The sequence below is a fragment of the Folsomia candida genome, unplaced genomic scaffold, assembly GCF_002217175.1.
Source record: "Folsomia candida strain VU population unplaced genomic scaffold, ASM221717v1 Fcan01_Sc001, whole genome shotgun sequence".
NCBI lineage: Eukaryota > Metazoa > Arthropoda > Collembola > Entomobryomorpha > Isotomidae > Folsomia > Folsomia candida.
In genome coordinates this window covers 16620275-16641826 of record NW_019091193.1, presented here as the reverse complement: position 1 = coordinate 16641826, position 21552 = coordinate 16620275, and the positions used below count along the sequence as shown (strand labels likewise).

The following is a 21552-nucleotide window of genomic DNA, read 5'->3' as shown; positions in this document are numbered from 1 at the left end:
TTTATTTGAATATTTACGCATTTCTTGCCGTGTCGCATGTCGTTATGCGACATGTGTGCCTATCTTTATGAGACGATCAGCATCCAAGTTTACATGTGTATAGTGCACATACAATGCGATGCTCAATCTAACGAAACATTTTTTTTATGAAATTGAGAAGAAGTGAAAGTAGGAACCCTTCCTCGTCAAAAATGAAACTGGAAAAGTCGGAGAGAGAATTAATTGGTAGCTATTTGTCACTTTCCCCCTGGTCTCTCATTTTGAACCATGAAAGCTTGTAAAGTGGGGGCTTAAGCTCTGGAAAGTGTTATAGTGTTATTATGAAGTATTATCTATGTAATGATAGTAGATGGTGGTACTTCCTCCTTCCCAAATCCGTCTTGTCTGGACTTGTTCGCTCTGCTCCACCACCGGAATCTGGAGTATTTCTCACAGAGAACAGAAAGAAGACAGAGATGAAGATTTTATTAAAATCTGCCCTCCCTTTCTCTCCACGCCAGATTATATTTCATAAGAGGAGGAGAAGGAGGAGAGGACGACACAGCAATAATAAGACTCGCGAGTCTGTCTCTTCTTTCCTCATGCAACACAGTAACATCATTTTCATATACAGTTGGCCGTTGAATGTGCACCAATGATCTGAACAATTCAAGGCTCAAAATATGCGCTTGATTCCATGTAACACACCATTTTACAGCCAGGGGGATGCATTTTCATATTCATAATGGCATGAGCACATTGGTTTGATGCACATGGTGTTAGGTATAGAATAAATTTTTATTTTGGTAGAGAACAAGTCACACTGAAGTATTTTTGCAGCTTAACAATAACAACTTTTCTTATACTTTTGAAATTCTCTTCTTTCCGAACATTTTCTTTGTTCACACCATCATAAAACTTGTATTATGCAAATTAACACTAAAGTTATGCAATGAAACATGCGTTAGATAATTATTGGATTACGAACAAATTAACCCATCATTTATTGATGAATGTTCAACTGTGTTTTCTTATAATCTAAAACAATGTGCTTAATATAGCTCATTTCAATCAGTTTCTACTCTGCGACACACTCACTGATGGAGCGAGTAGTTTGGCTGAGAGGGGAAAAGCTTTCTCTTTCCTGGTAAACTGCATCCATCTGCAGCAAAAGAGCAATTCACTTCAACTAAAAGTATAGTAGCAGCGTAACTCATGTAGTAGTTATCGTATGGGTAACTCTCACGCCAAATTCCGGCCAAGTTGGCACTAGGCACTAGTCACTCCCGAGCAGCACCACTGGTCTGGATGCGAAGTATTCACTTAATACATTTTCATTGTTACACCGCCGAGAAAGAAAGCTGGTCGGAATACGCCATCCATCTGCCTTTTCGTAACGTTTGCTCCCTTCCACTCAAAGTGCAATGTCATTAACTTTATGAAGTTTAGTGTCAAGTGGGGCTTCCTTTAAAGTGTGAAATGCCCCTTGAAAAGTTTGAAAAGTTTGGTTAATGTTACATTCCGTAATTTGAGTCACTGACTGCTGGGCACACACGCTACGTGGCTGCTGCAGAATGGGACGAGGAAGGTAACTCAAAGTGACATTGACACGAATCAGTCTTCTCCTTTACATCATCCCCCAAATGTCAAATATGCATCCCTCTCTCCCCCAGCAGCTCAGCTCAAGTGGTGCAGCCTCCAGTTCTAGCTGTGTAATATGTAAAGCGATTTAATATCTGGAAGGAATGTCATATTCCTCCCGTGGAAGATAACTCACCCTGCCCATCTCAAGTGGCATCGTTTTCATTCACTCATTTATTCTGATCTGAAACACCCCTTTGATTCTGTCACATGTTCAATTCAATCCAATTCAATTAAACCTGGGGAAGGAAATTATCATAGTTGTACTACTTACTATATACGATATGTATATACTTTTAAACTTCCTAGTTTTAATATCGATGTCAAATTGATGAAAACATGACGCTAAATTTAATACCAAATTCGTACTGAGATGTGGAGACTGCTGTTAATGCCTGATGTCAACGTGTATAGAAAGTACTCAAGGAAACCAACGATTGCTAACTTTTTGCAGGTGGCGTGGGTACGTGTAGATACACAAACGATACTAACAATTCACCAGCAGGTAATAATACAATACTACGATAATAATAATTGAATTATTGCATTACAGCCAACAGCCTTTTGCACATTCATGAATGGTTACATATTATTGATAATCAGGTAATCACTAGAAATCCAAGAATAAGCTTGGCCCACTCGGACCATCGCTCGTGGTTTCTTCAAGTAAGTTTCTTCATACTTATCTAATTTCAACTCAATTTTTCCGTATGGTTGCAATTCGTTTTAAATAAGAATTTGATGCAAATGTATACATATGTTTGTATCATTGTAACTCAAAATTGTTTTTCGTTGCGCTTTGCATGTGCATATATACGTACGTACGCATGTACATATCGAGTGTGAATGTGATGCTTTCTTTCATTCACTGGTTCTCTTTCGCTCTTTGAACATGGATTCGATTTTCTTGTTGTGGATTTTATAGAGCATGAAAACAAAGCTTTAAAACCTTTCCTCTTAAAGAAGCTAAAAATCCCACTTGCTGTGACGCCGTGTCGGGAAGGTGAAGTCGAAAGAATTCTGTTCGCGGATCTATTTGAACAAACCGAAGGAAAAAGATCAAGGTGTAACTTAGCTCTGGTTAAATACCGTATAAAACTACCCGTTTCAACATCAATCCAAGCAAACTGATCCTCCTTCCTTTCCTCCAACTTTCTTTCATCGGTTAACTTTTCCATGGCCGACGAACTGTCCACCATGCACCAGCCCACCGGCATAGCATACTGTACTGACGACTCAGCTCCGGAAAAAAAGCATTGCCCTTGTTAAAGAGCAAATGCACAAAATAGAATTGCGGAATAAGATCGGATCCGGTGGGATAAGAGAGAGCTTGACAAAGAAGTAAGCCAAACCAGACCACATTTTGTCAAGGATTCCTATTTCCTCCAGGCGTCCAGTCCGGGTGCTCTTTCTCCTCCTTTATCCGGTTTTCTAATGTTTGCCTTCTCCTCTAATCGAATTAGAGCTATAAAACGCTGTTGAAACTCATGATTTTCAAGTTGAACCCGACCGTCTTCTACTCAACATGACTTCCTTCTCGTCATTGTCTTCAAGATAAATGCTCCAGTTTACTACCACCCTTGCCGATACTTGCCACCATTTCTTTCTCGCCCCACGCTCTCGCTTTCTCCCTTCCTTTCTACTTGCCGGGCTGCTACTTGCTTATTTTTACCCTATACCCACATGCCCATGCTCGTGTGTATCTATATAAATAGGCTAATAATATGCCTTAGAAATAAGAAGTTGGAATTTCCAGTGAGACACGTCTGCTTCTGAGGGAGCACAACAAGGAAAATAAGGAGCAACTTATGTACTATAAGCCCTAGTTGAAAGGCTTTTCATTCCTCAAAGATTAAAAGCTTTTCCTCCCTGATCACTTTTTTTAATGCAACTTATTATTACTAAGAAATCCTCAAAAGTTATCCACTCTGCCTGATTTATTAATGAAGAAAATCCCATTTAATGAACTTGTCCATTGTGAACAAAACTTTTGATCTTTGTAACAACCCTTCTTTCTGTTTGTCGTCCCGTTTTCTTATTGCTGGCAGTTATTTCACCTAAGTTGGTAGTAAATTCGTGAAAAAATTAAATTGCGCTCTGTAATACAGCTTTATCGCCACAATAATTGCTGATTCATTTAATTGATGACAAAATGTTATTTCAATTTAGATTAAGAACACGCAGGAGGTTGATCGTGGATGGTGAGCACTTTATACAAAGTCTACAAATATACAAATTACTTTATAATTTTACATGCATCTGTATCTTAAATTTCTAGGTACATGTGTCAGGTTTGAACAAATTGATATATATTTACAACGTAATATTCACCTAAAATGCTACACAAATTAATTTAAAATACTTGCACAGGTCAACACCGATCCCATGTCTAGTACGTGACCCGTGGTGAAAAATATTTCTATTGAAATATACTTAATAATTATTCGTACATTTTATTTCCAGGTGTAATGGCCTACCTTGAGGTTGTTGGTACGTGGAAATTTATACATGTTTTGATTAATTTTCCAAAAAATCCTATTTTTCATTGCTTCTTCGACAAAATTTTATTATTTGATTGCTTAATTAATACATATGCCAGAAATAAAGCATAATAAGGCAAGATAATTCAAAGTGTAGCATAATATGATATCACAGTCACATCACAAAATCTAGAATATGTTGTAATCATCCATGTTTCGATCTCACCTTCGTCGCTCCAATTATTTTCATTGTGTAACGTCATCAAAACATAATAAAAATATAGGAGATTATTAAATATGGTTTATCTCGACTTGATGGCGAGGTAGAAATTCCTGTTTTCTCTTTTTTGGTAGGATGCGGAAGAAGGGTGGGTAAATAGGATTTTCGGATGAGAGAGACGACGACGAGGTCTGAGGTGGGGTGGCGGATTAGCGGAAAACAATGGTGCAATGTGATGTGGTTAGTGTTTTCTGGGTGGAAATGAGCAATGCAACTCCACGACCTCGATGGAGGTGTGTGTTCGTGTTTTGGTGGGGCTGTGGTTGTAGACGTTGCTGGATGGTCCACAGGGCAAATCCTACCTTCCGGGACACGACCTTCCCTCCTGAATCCCAATCAACTTTCTCCAAGGGCAAATAACACAGCTCTAACCAACCATTATCAGCATACATGTTCTCATTCTTGGCAGCATATATTTTTACATTATGTTGCTCCCAGCGTAGCTAAGAATTAGACAACTTGATTATAACATTTTGAAATTATTATTTCCACAGTGCCACCAGAAATAATAGACAAAGACACGAGCACAGACATGGTGGTGAAAGAAGGATTCAATATTTCGCTAACCTGCAAAGCGAAGGGTATGTATAAAATGAACTATGGTGACTACCTTTAGTCCACCCTAACCTTAAACTATATTGGTTTATTGATTTATCCAGGACATCCTGATCCTTATATTATGTAAGTGAATGTGTTTATTATGATGATTTTCATAAAATTGTGATGATTTTTTCGCCACTCTTTAAAATGCATGAAGGTGGAGACGAGAGGACAACCAAGAAATACAATATAACGGACAGCTAGGTAAGTCTAATGGTAATATTAGAATAAAACTTCATCCTGTTTACTAAACTACAAAGGAGTCACAGGGCGCCGTACACATGCATAATATTTATATAAGTACGTACGTATTACATATTTGCAAATTTTAATTAGTCTTCGCCACATGCGTCATACTAGAACCTGTAACCTGACTTTTGATGGAAAAAAGTTTACTTTTCATTTAATTAGCCGGGCTGGAAATGATTTTTTCCAGAAATTGATGTGGTTATGGCATTATTCGCTTTCTCCGGGGGCGTTTGTTGTGTTGGACGGAGGAAGAAGAAGTAATGAGTGGGGTGCTGCTTGCTAAGACGCATACGAAAAGAGAGGGAGGGAGGAGAGAGAGATGGCTTCAGTCCTCCGATGGTATACAGCTTGTTAATAAATGGACAGTCGGAAACTTGGTTACAAAATTAACTTAGCTCTAAATGAATAGACACATCATAGAGCAAGTCAAACTTCTGCTGGCTACTGGCTGAGTCAAGAACAGAGTCCATCGTGGATGATGATTCTCTAGCAGAATTCCACCATCAACGGCTTCACTTGGCCAAAGTTCCACTGCTCCTGCTTTCACCTTTGCCTCTCCCCACCACCAAGAACGACCAAGTAAAATTTCGGTCCATGTACAAGAAGTAAGAAATGTTGGTTAGACCGACTTTGCTGCAGAGAACGTACAATAGTTTGGTTTGAGTTGTGGCTGAGGTAGGATCTGTGGGAGTATTCATATGTGTTTGGTGTGGGGAAGATGGGCGTCTGATCTTGAAAAGTTTCAACATCATAAAGTGTGGACGCGTTATGAAGGCTTCATGGAGGAGTTTGCCGACAGGGAAAATTGTTGTGTCCGGAATTAACGAGGACTAACTTAATCAGGAGCGAAAGTTGGCTGGTTGGTGATGTTCATGAAGCTTTCAGAATCAAGTAAAAAAAAAAGACCAACAAAATTCCTTCCAGCGAAACCTTTTCATCTCCCGTTCAAACCAAACAAATACTAATGTTGCTGCAATTTCAAACGTATTGAGTATCAACTTCACAGGTCCAATGAATCTTGTACGCACGGATGGTCATATCTATGTACGCAGGTTCAGCTTGTGATGAAAATATTACACAATGTTCATCAGTCAAAACTTATAATATATAGACTTTTGGCATGTTTAAGGGTGTAGAAATTTCTGCATGTAGACATTTACATAACTAAATATAAACTTTTAAGGTATGTATGAGGATGGTGGATCGTGTAGAAAAGCAGCCGAGCAGTTTAAACGTTTAGGGTTAAAGTCAGAGGATTGATATATTTGAAATAGTTATGGGACAATAAATAACAGGTTTATGGAGCTCTGACGCTCGCATTTATTAAGCAAATCCACTTGTCTTTCTTTCCTCCTTTCCAGTTAAAGGAAATCAAATTCTATGATTATGTAATATCGAAGTATGCTCAACCACAGTGAATTTAATTTTGTACAGGAAGTCAGAGACATGATATGTAACACCTGCTAGAGCGGCTTTGGTACATATTACATAAGCAGCTTAAATTCCTAATAAATTTTGTACAGATAGTTAAGTGGTGTTTATGCTTCACGTCATCGTCACGTCCTCCTTCAAATCCGATTTTTTGATTGGCTGAACGAAATTATCACTACGACAATTAAAAATTTTAACCAATCAAAAAATCGGATTTGGAGGAGGACGTGACGGTGACGTGAAGCATAAACGCACCTTTACGTCATGATAGGAAGGGGCTGAATTTTAATAATTATTGGGTTGATACATATAAGTTGGTGACTTTTTTACTGTCTTGCTCCTACAATCATGTGTATCTCGTACCCGCTCTCGTTTGTCCGAGTTGGCTATTTTTCACCGTTTCGCCTGCTTAGTGAGCAGCGTGGCGAAGGACAATAGTATTGCGCAATACGGAGATGTGTACACACATATACGTATTATGTACATACACTCCGGATTGAGATATATGTGAATGAATGTGAGGAGCGTGTAGGATAATCCAAAGAAGAGAAAGCGCAAAGAGGGCGAAATTGAAAAAATTGAAATCGAAATTGTAAACATCGTGAAGAAACGGCACTTTGGGGAATTCAAGAAATAATGCTTCAGCTAAAGGAACAAAAATGATGGCCTGAGCCGAAAGTCAAGGCAGACCGACTTTTTTTGGTGTTGTCCGCACCCCATGCTCGCTGCTTAAGATGAGATGGGTTACGGACCGGCAGAGAGAAATCTGAAATCAGAATGGAGATGAAAAGGGCACGGCGTGTCGAAAGAATAGCAGAAGAAAGGACGGAGAGAGCGACTTGTGCTCCTACATATATTGCCAGCCAGCCAACCAGCCAGCTAGGGAGCAGAATGTTTAGATTGGGAAAAAATCTCGTTTTTTTCTGTCATTCACTTAGATGGACTGACTTTCACGTGAGTATTTATTATTGTAGAGGGACTCCTACTCAACCGATCCGAATCCAGAATCAGATCAACTCATTCATTGACAGTGGAATAGTCAACTGCTGTCCTTTCCTATTCTTAAACGTCTAAATTTTACTCCCGTTTTATCCCCCTTTAAGCTTTTGTTGCATCCAACGTTTGCGACAAAAAAGCTCTTCCCCAAAATTGCAGCAGAAATTCACAATAAATTAAACATGAGCATGTTTCATGCATTTGGAGACAATTTTTGAAAAAAGAAGTAGTGTGAAGGAATCGGCGCTAATATTACAAGTGTTTTCTTTCTATTTTTTGTTGCACAATTTGGGTTGAGATAAAACAATTCAGTTATTAAACTGAGAGAATAAAAATATCTCTTCCCTCCCCACGCTCGTAGTAAAGTTAAAGCAAATAAACAAGTCAGAGGTCATAAAACCGGTCATTGGAAAATTAGAAAAATTTCATTCGCTTGGCCGGGATGATCTGCCCAATAGGAAAGTGGCCAGTCCATAATCTTGTGGAAATGGACGAGTATCAAATAAAATGGACAATAGTTGAAATAATGCAAGCACTTAATGGGATTGGGCTCTTCCTAAAAGCTAGTGTCTCGTCAGCAAGTAACAGGAGATTCTTATCACTTTTTCTAACTGTCCATCAACTGAATTGAAATGGTCAGTTCCCATTTAGTTCTCTTCGGAGGGACACCCTCTCCGATGGATATCCATCTTTGCTTGATGGGGATGAACATGAACAACCTTCTCGGGTTGTTTCTGCCCCTGCTACTCGAGAACTGTCCAAGTGGATTGAGATGCTGAAATTGATATCAACGCCACTCATCAGTGCAGCAGTTTTCAGCAGCGTATGTAATGGCTAATTTTCCAGAAGAGGTGTCATCTTTTCCCCATTACTGCGCGAGGGGTTCAAGTGTCACAGTTAATTAATTTAATTGCAGAGTAAATAGATTATTTATTTTCGATGGGTGCACACTGTTGAAATCGACAGATTGGTCATTGTAATGAGTGCTTAACTGATGAGAAAAACAGATGCAAGTTGGACTAGGTATACATAACACAGCAATAACGAGGAATATGTACATAGGTAATAGTGCTAAAGAAATGTCCTGCTTATCATATTTTATAAATAATGTCAACATAGTTAATGAAGCATTTGACTGCAAAAGTTTGGCAAAAGGTAAAATACAATAACCAGCAATAATAAATATTTAGACTATTTTATTGTCTGCTGCCAGACGTTTTCTTCGCACAGATAACAGTAGAGAAGTTTTGTTTGATCTAAAATATCTCAAACTGCTTAATTTCCTTACTTAATGTATGCAAATAGCAAAAGTCGATTCGAAAGTTCTTAAGGATATGCAAACCAATTTATGATTTCAAACTCAAATAAGTGTGGAATTCTCCATTTGAAATTATAGTTTAAATAGAACAAAATGGAGCGAAACTACGATGGTTTTCTTTCAAGATTTATAAGATTGATCGAAAATTTATGGAAATTAGGCAGTAGATCACAAAAGTCAGCGTTTTCTGCCAACTTGAGCCATGTATGGTATTCTCAAATGCAACAAATGTAAAACTCGTTTTCCTTCATTATCTTATTAAAATTTACGGATTTCGTATCCTAATATTCATTTGAGTATTGCTACACAACTGATCAGTTCATATTGGTAAAGCAATTGTTTAAATAGTGCTATAGTTTTTAAGATTTCTCTATCCTGCTTGTGTGCAGGTGGGAATTTTCTATGAAAAAGCTTATGTGAAGTTCACATTGTGAACAGAAGAACAAAGTGTTGTATTATTTTGTACAAGTCTGGCTTTGCCAACGATTCAGTCTCAACTTGAGACTCCGAAATCAAGTCAGCTCAACCGAAGTCGATATCTCAGACTCAACTTCAGTTCAATTTTCTTCTTTATTCATCAAGGTGAATATAGTACGATGCACAAATCAGATCGTAACTGAAATGCACAATCAAGCTAACGCACATGCCACTACAGGGTTATATTTGATACTTTTGTTGTATACTTTCCAAATATATTTTCCAATGCAAAGGATGGCCCGAATATTTGTAAAAATTACATAATTATTACCTGATTTGAAACAAGTTGGCTAACAGATATGTTAATAATTATTAATATGCTTGGTAGTCTGATATCAAATTTGTCGAAATCAGTATAGGCCGTCAAATAATTAAAATATATGTACATACTTGAATTATGACTAAATTCTAAGCCTAAATGTTATCTGTTTGAGTAAAACCAAACGGGCATTTGCTACAGTTTTTCGTATCTATATGACAAGAGCTGTGCAGTATGTTATTCGTAGCACGTGGAGCACAGTCTGCCTGTCCGGTCTGCGCCCGATGTTCTTGCAGCTAACTCTAACAGAAGAATATTATGCCATTTGCCTCCCCGGAAATTTTTCGTTTTCCTTGCACTTCCACCAACTGAATCCGATTTCGGACAACATTTGCTGCCTCGTCATATCTCAACTTTCCATCCTGCCTGCCTGCCTCCACTTACCAACACTGCCATGAAACTGATATGAAACATGTGGTCCAATTCTACCATATGAGTTTTCATTTCTATTTCGCACTGTCTCCGTGTACATCGTCGCAAAATAATCTTATATGTTCCACAAATAATTTAGCTGTGTACTTAAAATTGCTAATCTAAGGACATTTAAAAAGTTTCAAGTGGGCTTATTTAGTTGGAACGTAAATTAGTTGCTGGCAATATAGTTGAATCTGGTATTTACTTGTGCTGAAAATAAGCAGTGAGGACCGTAATACGAAACATCTTATTCTGTTCGTTAGTGTCATGTCAATGACACTTTCACCAATCTCAAATTACCCAAGCATAGGGTGGGTTACTTCACCCCAATATTTTTTATACACCACTTCACTTTCTCCTTCCACTTCTTTATGTAGTTCTTGTTCTTCTTTTCCACCCGTTTTCACGGTCCATTTATTAAAGATGACTTTTTCCGACTTGTCTCACGATTCGTCTCTCTTGTCCTGACTCAGTCACTGAAAGTTTTATTCTCTATTCTCACATCAGCGTAATTCGTATTTCCTTTTCCACGGACTGTCCTTTATCAGGCCGTCTCTTTCAAATCTCTCTCCCATTCACAATGGCTGGCTGACAAGAAGAGCAATATGAGCAGCAACGGCTCTTGATAATAAAAACACATACGCACACAATTCTCCCTGTGCAAAGTGTATTATTCAACTTGTTGTGCTACTTTTCTTGTTTTAAACTACTAGAATTGTACGGCTGTTTCGAGTTCTTCGCATCGTATCCCCGCTGAGATAGGTTTGTTCTAAGGACATTTACAAGCGTAGCCTTGTTCAGTTTGCATTTGGTGTAAAATAACAGCATACTGGAACTAATGCTCCTTAAGGACATTACATTTCGCGACGTTAATGTTTAATTTAAGAGTTTGGCATGGTTATGTCTTTTTATACTCACGAAAGTAATGCTCAAAGTGATAAGTTTTTAAAAGTTTTACTGCCCGTAGTTTAAAAGTAATCGTTCATATTTTTTTAGTTTAGTTTTCTTGCCAGTAACTTTACATCAGTATTTTAGTGATGCATGTAAATGTGTAGCTTCCTCAAATAATTTGGAAACATTTTTAGCTCGCATAAAGAAAAAACCGATACGCATATTTCTAAATATGTTTCAAATGTATTTCAGTGTCGTGTTAATATTGACGGGGGCCGAAAAAAACTAGCTTCATTCCTTTTCTAAAGACAAAATAATTAAAGTCTAAAATAAAAAAAATTGCATTAGCTCAATTACCCAGTAATAAGCTGTTAGAAACAGTTATTTTCTGAATAAATAAAGACGACGAGTTTATTATTTATGTAATCAACACGCCCCTGGGAAAAAAATTACACAATTTTATGGATATTCTAAATTGAAGCCCGTGTTTGATGGAATATTAAATCAAAAGATATGATTTAGCCGAATTAAGTATGTGATAAACGTCAGTACCAAATTAATTGATATATTATTGGTGTCATTAAACTGTGGAGCAGTTAAAGTATTTTCATGCCTCTCTCTTAAAGATGGTAATGCAATAAAAGCTGGAATGGGAGTGATGAGCAGTAGTTTACAGCAGAGAGGCAAAAGTAGCTTCGTTCTCCAACTTTCTCCTGAGAGGAAGACGTATGTTTCTCGCAATGGAGTCGGCGGAAGAGGGTGAGGTGTTGGCCACTTGAGTCAGTCACTCAACGCTCGATCCTTATGTCACGACGACGACGAGGACGACGATGGAGGGTGGTAGGTGAAGGTGCGTTCTTATGTGTGTGCGATAAATGGGGAGACGTTGGAAGACGGGAAGAACTTGGCTACTCTGCCCCTGCTGGTGATTTTGACAAAGAAGGACCGAGAGAGAGAGAGAACTTGGTGAAAATCTATGATTATTATGCATTCAATTCCATATGCTGCGTGACTGACTGACTGGATCCAACTTTCTCCTGTAATAAATAAGAGTTTAGTAAAATGGTGCTTTCTCTCAGTTAAAGTCTCTGCCTATACCGACACGCTGGCTTTATCTCCATTATATAATAACGGTTTTCATCCCCACCTTCCCTTCCCGATGGGTCCACCAAAGTGAGCGAAGAGTGTCAAAAGTTGGGAAAGAAACACTCTTTTATTTCACTCATTTCTTCTCGTCAAACTTCTTTCTTTGGACATTTCTCTGAGCTCTCTCTCCTTCTCTTCTGCCGACACTGGGTAAATTGACACACAAGTTTGTGTTGGCTTAATAGCTTATTCATTGAAATGTTTTCCATAATTCCAACGGGCGTGACGACGAAGGTGGGTCGTAGGACGGCCAGCACGTATACAGTGTACTCCACTGTTATGTTTGTGCATGTTGGAAATTAGAGAGGAAGAAGACTAGGTTTTTGGCTCTGGTGATCTGGCCATCGTTGTATATGTAGCATATCGACTTGGTGAGAGTTAGGACGATAGTTACTTACTTGCCACTTGCTCTTTCCCACCATTCTCCGATCTGAAATCGACAAACTTTTCTCTTTTGATTAAATGACGACGGTTGAGTTGACGATAACATTTTAACACCTTTTGCAAATAGAGAGAGAGAGAAACGTATTGAGACGGGTACTAACGGGATCGATAAACAATATTGTTGCGTTCATTTGGTTTTTGGTTTTGTATGCAGAACGTGAAAGTCGGTAAGGCTTTTACTTCCTTCCTCTCCGTGTCGTCTCTCGTAAATGTCGTGCAAAATTTTTTCCGGTCCGCTCGTGATGTGGGTAGTTAGAAGACACAGAGGAAGAAAAGTGTGTTTCCTGCTTGCCCAGCCAGCCACTAAATGCCATGAATAAACTGCTGCTGCTGCCATACAGACAGATTGCAGTCTTTCGAAGAATCAAAATTTTGAAAATATGCCCCTTCTTTCCTACCTAAATTGGCCTTAACCCATGGTGCAGTGACATTCACAAACTTTGGGGGAAATATTAAATACGGTATTTTTGTTCTTGGCGAGGCCATTGGATCCCATCTTTCTCAATTTTTTGTGACCTTCAGAGTGTAGAATTTTTAAATGTCATCGATTAGGAGTTGAAGACGATTTCGACCCACGTGTCCTTTTTCACGGTATTAAATTGAGAAAAATTACAAAGGGTAAATTTTTACTAGATGTGACGCGTAGTTTTATTGGCAAATTTATGATATTAGGAATGTCGGATGATAAATTCCACTTATTCGAAACACAAATTTCCCTTGAGAAGAGACGTGGTGTCACCGAGCAGGAAGACTGCGAAAACCCAAGATTTTTTTGCATGCATAGTTCAGCATTGTGTTTACATTCATTCATTCAAGTCATGTGAATCTTAAAATAGTGTAAATTATATCTGACGCAAGGTCCCAGAGATCTCAAATATTTATCCGAAAAAAATAACATACGTAGGAAATTGTGCTTGGAAAGCTAAATAATTGGAACTTTGCCTAATCGAGGAGCACTAACTATAAATAAGCATATGTACATGTTTGTTTGTACGTATCGCGTGGACTACGATTCCACTTTTACATTGATTATCATATCATGCCCTTAAACTTTTATTATTATCATAAAAATGGGTTTTATAGGAATCTTTGTTTATGCATGGAATTATGGTAATTTTGGCTGCGTATCAGGGTGGGCCCATCTGGCCCAACACTGAGATTTATCCTTGTTACCTCATCACACGAAACAAGCTGAATTTTTTAGTGCGTGTGTACTGATTCTCGACTTTCTCAGTTTCAATAATATTTTGTCTATATTTCAGTAAATGTCATCGACGGTGACTTATTTCAAATTGTTAAAGTGTCCAGACTGCACATGGGTAAGGAAGCCTAGCATTCATATGAATTTATTTATGTTGGGTAGTTCTGCTACTAACAATGTCTGAACTTTGCAGGGGCTTATTTATGCATTGCAAGCAATGGTATTTTAAAACGAATAACTAAATTTTTAACTAATCGGTGCCTGTTGTATAATAACGCAAAAATAAATAAAAATCCTAGGTATTCCTCCGAGTATTAGCAAGAGAGTCGAGCTGAAAGTTCAGTTTCCACCGATGATGACGATTCCACACCAACTGGAAGCAGGTGAACTACCTTTACTTTTTATAAATAATTTTGAGATCTGTATCTTGAGAAAAATTATATTTTTATTCTATTTATAATATTGCAGCTCATGTAGGGCAAGAGGTCAGTCTTTACTGCCAATCAGTCCGATGTTATGAATGGCTTAACTTAACCAATAACTTATTTAATTAGGTCACAGTGGAATGCGTAACTGAAAGTTATCCAAAAAGGTATTTGTCACTTTCTACTTTGGGAATAACTCTTATTTTAACTTGCAATCATATTTTCAATTAAAAAACAGCATAAACTACTGGACCGATGAGAGAGGGAACATGTTAGTCTCAGGTAAGCTGTTTTTAGTTACAAGTGAGAAAAGATAACTGTTGATGAGTCTGCATTATTGGATGGAATTATGGGCAAGGCGTACATATTCTAACAAAATTTTTGATACGGTGATCCGAGCAAAGGTAAAGAGAAAGTAGAAGTGGGTGCTTGAGACTGAAGTTGATTGTTAAAAATACAATAGTACAGACACACACGTATACACACACACAAACCATCTCTTCTTCTGTCCCGGTTGAAAAATAATCAGGAACAAATAGGTGATTGATGACCTGGGGTGCAGAATGATGAAAGAGCTCGGAGGTGAAATTGAAAAATCTCTTCTTCGTCTTCTTCAAAGACCATAATGTGGCCCATTCACTCTCATCTAATTAACACCCTTAATTATCCTCTGCCCTGTATGGGTGGTGATAATGTGTAGTCGTCTGGTCATGGTATGATCCTTGTTACTTATTCCATTGACAGCCACTACCTATACTCCTAGCTCGACTAACGCTGTACCAAGTTTTCCCTGCAACTAGAGGGAGAACTGTGGGGAACTGAAACATCAGAGAGGGTTGAATGAAGGACTTTCTTAACAACTGGTGTAATGCACATTTTCATTCTCTTCTCTTGGATAACAATACAAAGGAATCCTTCGTCCATATACCACTTCCATATCTGGCTGTGGTGCAGCCCCATGTAGTACGTAGCAGCCTGCATAGCGTGTCTCAAACGAACCAAACTTCTCACTTTCTCGCCTTGTTTGCACCCTCCAGATTGGCCGAGAAACTTGGAGTTCTTCCGAATTTTGATTTCACATCCTCATCTTTCTTCCTTAAGTTGTCTGGAGAGGGTGGCACCATGTGACACATTGTAAACCGTTACAGTCAATGTTGAGCAGTCTGAGCCGCTGTAATTATCTATAGAAGGAAGAACGTAAGTGGGGCCGTGTATGGAATTTATTTTCATAACACAATAGAACCAATGTGGGAATTGTACAACCGTGCGTCCCTTTTTGTGCTACACCTTTGATGATTTCGCACCTCTTTGAAAATATGGATAGAGGTACTTCCTTATGACCTCTTTGCTTGTGCTTACATTACTTTTCACGATGGTCCAATTATGAGATAGTTCATGTGGGTGCGGTACAATAAAAGCACACCAACCAATCTTCTCTTCTTGGAAATGAATGAGAACGAAAGTGAGACTAATGAAGAAAGCTGGAAAGCATGTGTTTCAGTGTTTCATTTCTCTGGAGGAACAATGCACTCCACTTTAATTATCTTGGGATTATCCAGAATTTTATCAGATATGATATACCGAACTTTACCACCAACATAATGGAACATTGAATCCTTCACCTAACATTTGATAGTGTGTGTGTTGCCCTCACTTATGTGTACATTTTGGTATAAAGGCCTACATGCACACACAGATAGTTGGAGAGCAGAATTGTGCAGTGTAATGTTTTCTATTATCATCTGACATCCTCCTCCCCCAGACCAACCAACCGACAAAACAAGAGAGTTAAGCCGCTCACTTTCTTTCAGCATTCTGGCCGTCACTCATTTTAATCCATTACCCGGGCACTTGAGAATTATACGCAAGAGAATACGAGCTTTCTTTTCATATTTTATTCTTATTATGGAGTTCCGAATTGGCTGCTTTTGAAACCATTTTGTTGGCCATGTATATTTTTCATGTTTATAAATACGTGTGTATAATAGGAGCATTGTAATATATAATAAAAGTGTATTTATTATATAGAATGTTTCTCTTATGAGGGAAAGTAAAAGCGAATATGCAGTATATTACACAAGATTAGTATGGAAATAAAAGCTTGTGACATAAACGGGCACTATGTGAAATCTTGAAATCTGTGATGCGAAAATGTGCATGTAGTGAGGTCAAAAATTTATGATTTTCACTCAGTCGTCAGTGTCGTCTACATACGCAATCCTGTGTAAAATCAAAGTGTAATCGTCAGTAGCAGCATTACAACAGCATTTGTTTTTTGCATGTGGTTTCTTACATTTTTGTCTCCTTTTCTGCCTTAATGGGTATTTTTTTCATGAGTAATATGAGCATTTTGTCGCCTCCAGTGGTATTATCTCCCTTGTCATCGCATAAATAGTCTGGTTAAGACTGCTTTCCAAGTTTTTGTCCACAAACAATAGTGTGCATGTCCTTTCTAGATATTCGGCAAGAATATCCAAAAATTAAATGTAAGGAACGATTTAATGAAGGCATTTGACATTTATTGTCTGATGCGAATCAAACTTGTCAAATCGATTGACAGAAGACGAAATTGTAAAACCGTGTTTAGTTGAGTGATTATTGCTAATTAGCATGACTTTGATTTGATGTAATAACTAAATCAAAATGGTAAATTAAGCTTTCAAAGTAATTTTACGGTCTTTAGACTGACAGGATTAGTGTGCTGTGTGATGGGTGTTTTTGCGATTTGAAGGATTTGAAGGATGATCCGCATTTACGATGGCGTTATGGCGAGCAGATTGAGTGACGAGCACAAGATGAGTGAATATCTGTGTATTTTGTAAAGTGAAAACTCGGCTCGGATGAGGGATGAATTTACATAAGATCACTTTCTAATTTGCTTTTCGTGTCTGACTTTCTATAGATTAATTTCATCGTTGCCTCGATGTGTTCCACTAAAGTCCCTGCAAGTTCTCATTGTTCTGCCCAAGCAACTATTGGCCTGCCATCAACGAACGTTTGTCTAAAAGCTGTCTAATATTGGCATTGTTTGAATTGAGAGACAGTTGTTTCGTACATACATTGAGATGACATTGGCTTTAGTGGTGATGTTAAATTCGACAGGAAAGCGACATAGATCATCAACACTACTGTCATACGACGTACATATAGTGACATGTGTGCCCACATGAACTTGTGAATTCTATGTATCATCATCATAAATTTTGATATTAACAGTATAAGTAAATACACCTTACAAAGGAATGTATTTCTTAAGGCACTACATACAAAATCGGGTAGTTGAATTTGTGCACATTTATTTTTTAATTCGATTTTAGTGACCCCGTTTGGAGATGTGACATTTGTTGGTTTATTACCCTGGAACTGTGTTGCATGGTTTGCTTTCTCCTTCGAAAAGTGTGTACCCTGTTCACCATAGTAGTTCATCTCCATTATCACTCATGAGAAAGTGACGGGGTGGGGTTTGGGATTATAAGAGGCATTAAGCGTGGAATGAAGATAAGATGCGGTGCTCGAGAGCCGGCTAATGTGATGGGCTTCCAGCTTATTTATGAGAATCCGATGGTCTACCAATCTACACATTGTTGAGAGGGGAATGAAACCAGAAAAATCGAAATGACCCAAACACAATGAAATCAAACTAACTAAACTGTATAAACTAAACCGTATACTCAATCCATCCACTCGTACATTCTCTCTCACCAACCAACCAAATTCACAAAACAAGTCAATTCTATTCACAACCAGACTCTGAGACTTACTTGGAGATTGAGACCAGTCTCAGTCCACCCTCTTCTGATTAGTCATTCCCTTCCGGCTCGTTCTGCCGTAATGGAATCCGGGTTTGTGTTTGTATGTAGCAACAACAACTAGCAATTTCCTTTGCATTCCACGTATTTGTGGTCAGGATATTAAAGGCGACGGTGCATTTCATCAAAACCATACAGTTGTAAAATGACGCCATTGGACAGCACTGCTTTCTTTTCAACACTAAAATGAATTCCTACTTTCTACTTTAGGAGAAAAGTACGAGTCACTTTTAGTGGACAGCAGTTACCGGATGTACATGAGATTAAAAATTCGAAACATTAGCCACACGGACTTTGGAATGTAAGACTACACACTCTGATGAATTATTTGCCTGTAAGTAATGCATTATTCTCTAAAAACATAAACAATTAACATTACAGCTTCAAATGTTTGGCAAGAAACAGTCTTGGAAGTGTTGAAGGTTCCATCAAGCTATACGGTGAGAATTTGTAAATGTTATGCAATCGCGGTAGAAAAATATTAAGTAAATTCAAGCATGCTACAATATGTACATATGTAGTAAGTAAGACCAAGTAAAATTATACATGTGAGCACAATACGTTATGAAAACGTGGCGCAAAATGTCCCTCATTATCTGTCAAAAGAAGCTTTTGTGTGTAGTATTGGCATCTCATAAACAAAGAGACGAAGGAAAGAAAATTGCAAACTTGTCCCCATCAGTTACCAATCGATCATGTACATACGTTCTCGTTCCTTGTTGATTGATGAGAGACGCTTCCCTCCTTCTTGTTCCACTTTGCTGAAAATCTGGAGAAAAAGAAAGACTGATTTTCTGGTCAAACAATCAAAGTAATCAGACACAGTAGTGTTCCCATCATCATCTCGTCTTATCTTGTATTACGAAGAGAGATGGAGAAAGATAGATCGAAGAGGGGAATGCACAGACAAAGTTTGTCATAACAGATTTTTCTATTTCAATCAATCAAGATTAAATTCAGGACGTCCTCTTCCTTGTCACGTCTTAATTGATTTTGTATTTCGATCTCATCTCCCCCATCGTCCTCTCTCAGATCCATTTCTTTCTACGCAATGGCTGTTTGCACACAGAGACACGGACCGTACTTGCTATCCCATCTCATTCTTCCCGATTTCCTAAGTAGCAAAGATCATCCGCATTGCAATTTAATAGCCATGTTGCGCTGCTGCAGGAAATACGTACGACAAAGAGATTAAGAAATTAATTTAAATTGCAGTGCTATAAATAAGTATTTATAATCAGTTGCCGGTGAAATTTTGTTAGAGCGACATTTTATTTGACGAATAGCGTCCTTGCAATAAAGCAATAGCAAGCTTACTATATATTATCAAATTAGTAAATATGTACGATAGTTATGTGCCAGATTTAAATAATGCTCTACGAACAAATATTTGTCCAGTCCAATTGACTGACGGACAGGTTGGCATACGAAAAGGAAATCTAATTATTAAAACATGTATGTACACATATATGTCTGCATGAATGGGAACTTGACTTGAACTTGACTAGAACTTGACTACTCGTTTCTGCTGTTCTTTTGTAAATTGCACGTATCAGCCGACATGTATGTATTTGTGTTGGTTATTTCAGAAATTCCAGCTCCATCAACAACAACAATTGCATCTCCAAAAACAAGTCCAAGTCCCCCAAGGAAGTGGAAGAAAGGTATTTATTGAATACGCTTTCCCTTTATATTTGTCATGCTCATCCTCAGCCCATCATGCCACAAATGAGTTTTTCGTTCCGCAATCCTCATACAAAGTTGCAAAACGGAAATGTTTTACGTTAAAGCGGTTGGATGACACCTTTCAAAGAGAGTTCAATTGCAAGGCAAGGCTTGCAGTATAGACCAGGAGTATTAGCAAGTGAGAGAGTTGTAGTCTTGAGCTGAGGTACAATTGCCAAGTTCATACACAAGACAAGGGAGGCTGTCCGACAACCTGAGACTTGTAGTAAATTAAGTTTAAACTTTCCCCTGAGTGGAGCACAACTATGTGAGAGAATCTCCTCTGGGAGAAATCCTTTAGCGTGAAACGAAAATCTTACCAAAAGTGGCAGAAATGAAGCAAAATTCTCCACCAAAAGTCGTTTTATAGCTTGTGTGCCATGTTAAAGTTGTTTTTGAAGTAAAGAGAGCCCTATTTATGTACATGTAAGAAGCTCACAAAAGTTATGTCCTTGTGTGCAGCCATGTTTATTATGCCAACTGTCTTGAATCCCATCTAAAAATTGTTTAAAAGCATTTATTGTGCTAATCAAGATTGCGCAAATTTGTGGCAATGGGTTCCTCAGAAAAAAAAGAAAATTACATTAGTAATTCTAAAATCAAGTGTAATAATTCTTCTTTCCTTCTAGATTTGTCTAACTGAAAGATTTGTGTGCTTACAGATAAGAGTTCAATAAATAATGTGGTTATCGATTACGAGTTTAACAGCGACAGAGGTGAGCAATGCAAACTCGACTGGATCACTTTTACTTTGTTGTTGGATATTTTCCAGCTTATGCATTTTTCATTCGACCCTTTCAGTTCTCATTGTGCTTATGCGCGTACCAATGTAATTCCTATTCACTGCATAATATGCAAATACTCATTATTTATTGCTGTATTATTTACCCAAAATAATTGTTGTGTTCATAACTGTTCATAAATACGTAATGTGCTAATTTGACTGTATTATTATTATTTATTATTTATATTACGATGATGGCACATGCGGTTGGATTACTTGAGACATCTTAATCCAGAAATTAAACCATGGCGAGAAAATTGTTTTGTTTCACACAGACGCCATAATAAAGAGTGGCCACAACCAGCTTAATCAACTTTAGTGTCCAACTGGAAATCCCGATGTGACTGCATATAGTCAGGCAGTAGCAGTACATGCATGTCTATATTGAACATTAATTCCCTCTCAAAATGTTGGTATTAACTATCCAGACAGCGTGGCTAATTAGTTTCTGAGGGATCTCTCCTCCCTCCTTCCACGGTAATCATGAAAATGAAACATGGCCACCACGTTAATAAGCTTTCCTCTGCCTAATAAACTTACCTACCCCACCATGCATCGACCCCTTGTCTTTATTTATGTATCATCATCCAGTGCAATGGTCAACGGGGTTGCACGCAGTGACTTTTCGCAACTCTTGTGGGACACACCAAACATTGTTCTGTAAATCACTTCAGTATGCTTTATTCAGAAATCCAGAATAAGTAAGTACGTACGTACGTACGTATATATTTTTTATGTGCATACACGTTTTTGAGAATGCAACAAAATACATATAATAATTTGCAAATCAGAAATCGTCTTGTGATTCAGAGTGATGTATGCTGATTGTAATTTGAAAGTCAAAACTTGAAAAACTTGTTTCCGAATGAAAGACTTGTTGTGAGTGGAGCACAATAATAGGAGGAATGAAAGGAGGAATTTCAACCACGATGGGTGTTTGAGA

At 38.0% G+C, this 21552-nt stretch overlaps 1 protein-coding gene across 1 annotated transcript in view; it reads left to right on the top strand.

Annotated features, from left to right (window-relative positions):
- The window catches only part of LOC110843191 (lachesin), a 33957-nt gene that overhangs the window by 10277 nt on the left and 2128 nt on the right, over nucleotides 1–21552 (top strand). The window contains exons 4-22 of the mRNA XM_035846185.1: nucleotides 2075–2125; nucleotides 2224–2286; nucleotides 3790–3821; nucleotides 3899–3911; nucleotides 3991–4012; nucleotides 4084–4110; nucleotides 4875–4961; nucleotides 5040–5061; nucleotides 5138–5184; nucleotides 13928–13984; nucleotides 14060–14086; nucleotides 14166–14249; nucleotides 14335–14351; nucleotides 14421–14458; nucleotides 14530–14573; nucleotides 18311–18401; nucleotides 18482–18540; nucleotides 19690–19764; nucleotides 20488–20541. Of these exons, the coding sequence (XP_035702078.1) occupies nucleotides 2075–2125; nucleotides 2224–2286; nucleotides 3790–3821; nucleotides 3899–3911; nucleotides 3991–4012; nucleotides 4084–4110; nucleotides 4875–4961; nucleotides 5040–5061; nucleotides 5138–5184; nucleotides 13928–13984; nucleotides 14060–14086; nucleotides 14166–14249; nucleotides 14335–14351; nucleotides 14421–14458; nucleotides 14530–14573; nucleotides 18311–18401; nucleotides 18482–18540; nucleotides 19690–19764; nucleotides 20488–20541 (910 nt within the window). The remainder of the gene's footprint in view (nucleotides 1–2074; nucleotides 2126–2223; nucleotides 2287–3789; nucleotides 3822–3898; nucleotides 3912–3990; nucleotides 4013–4083; nucleotides 4111–4874; nucleotides 4962–5039; nucleotides 5062–5137; nucleotides 5185–13927; nucleotides 13985–14059; nucleotides 14087–14165; nucleotides 14250–14334; nucleotides 14352–14420; nucleotides 14459–14529; nucleotides 14574–18310; nucleotides 18402–18481; nucleotides 18541–19689; nucleotides 19765–20487; nucleotides 20542–21552) is intronic.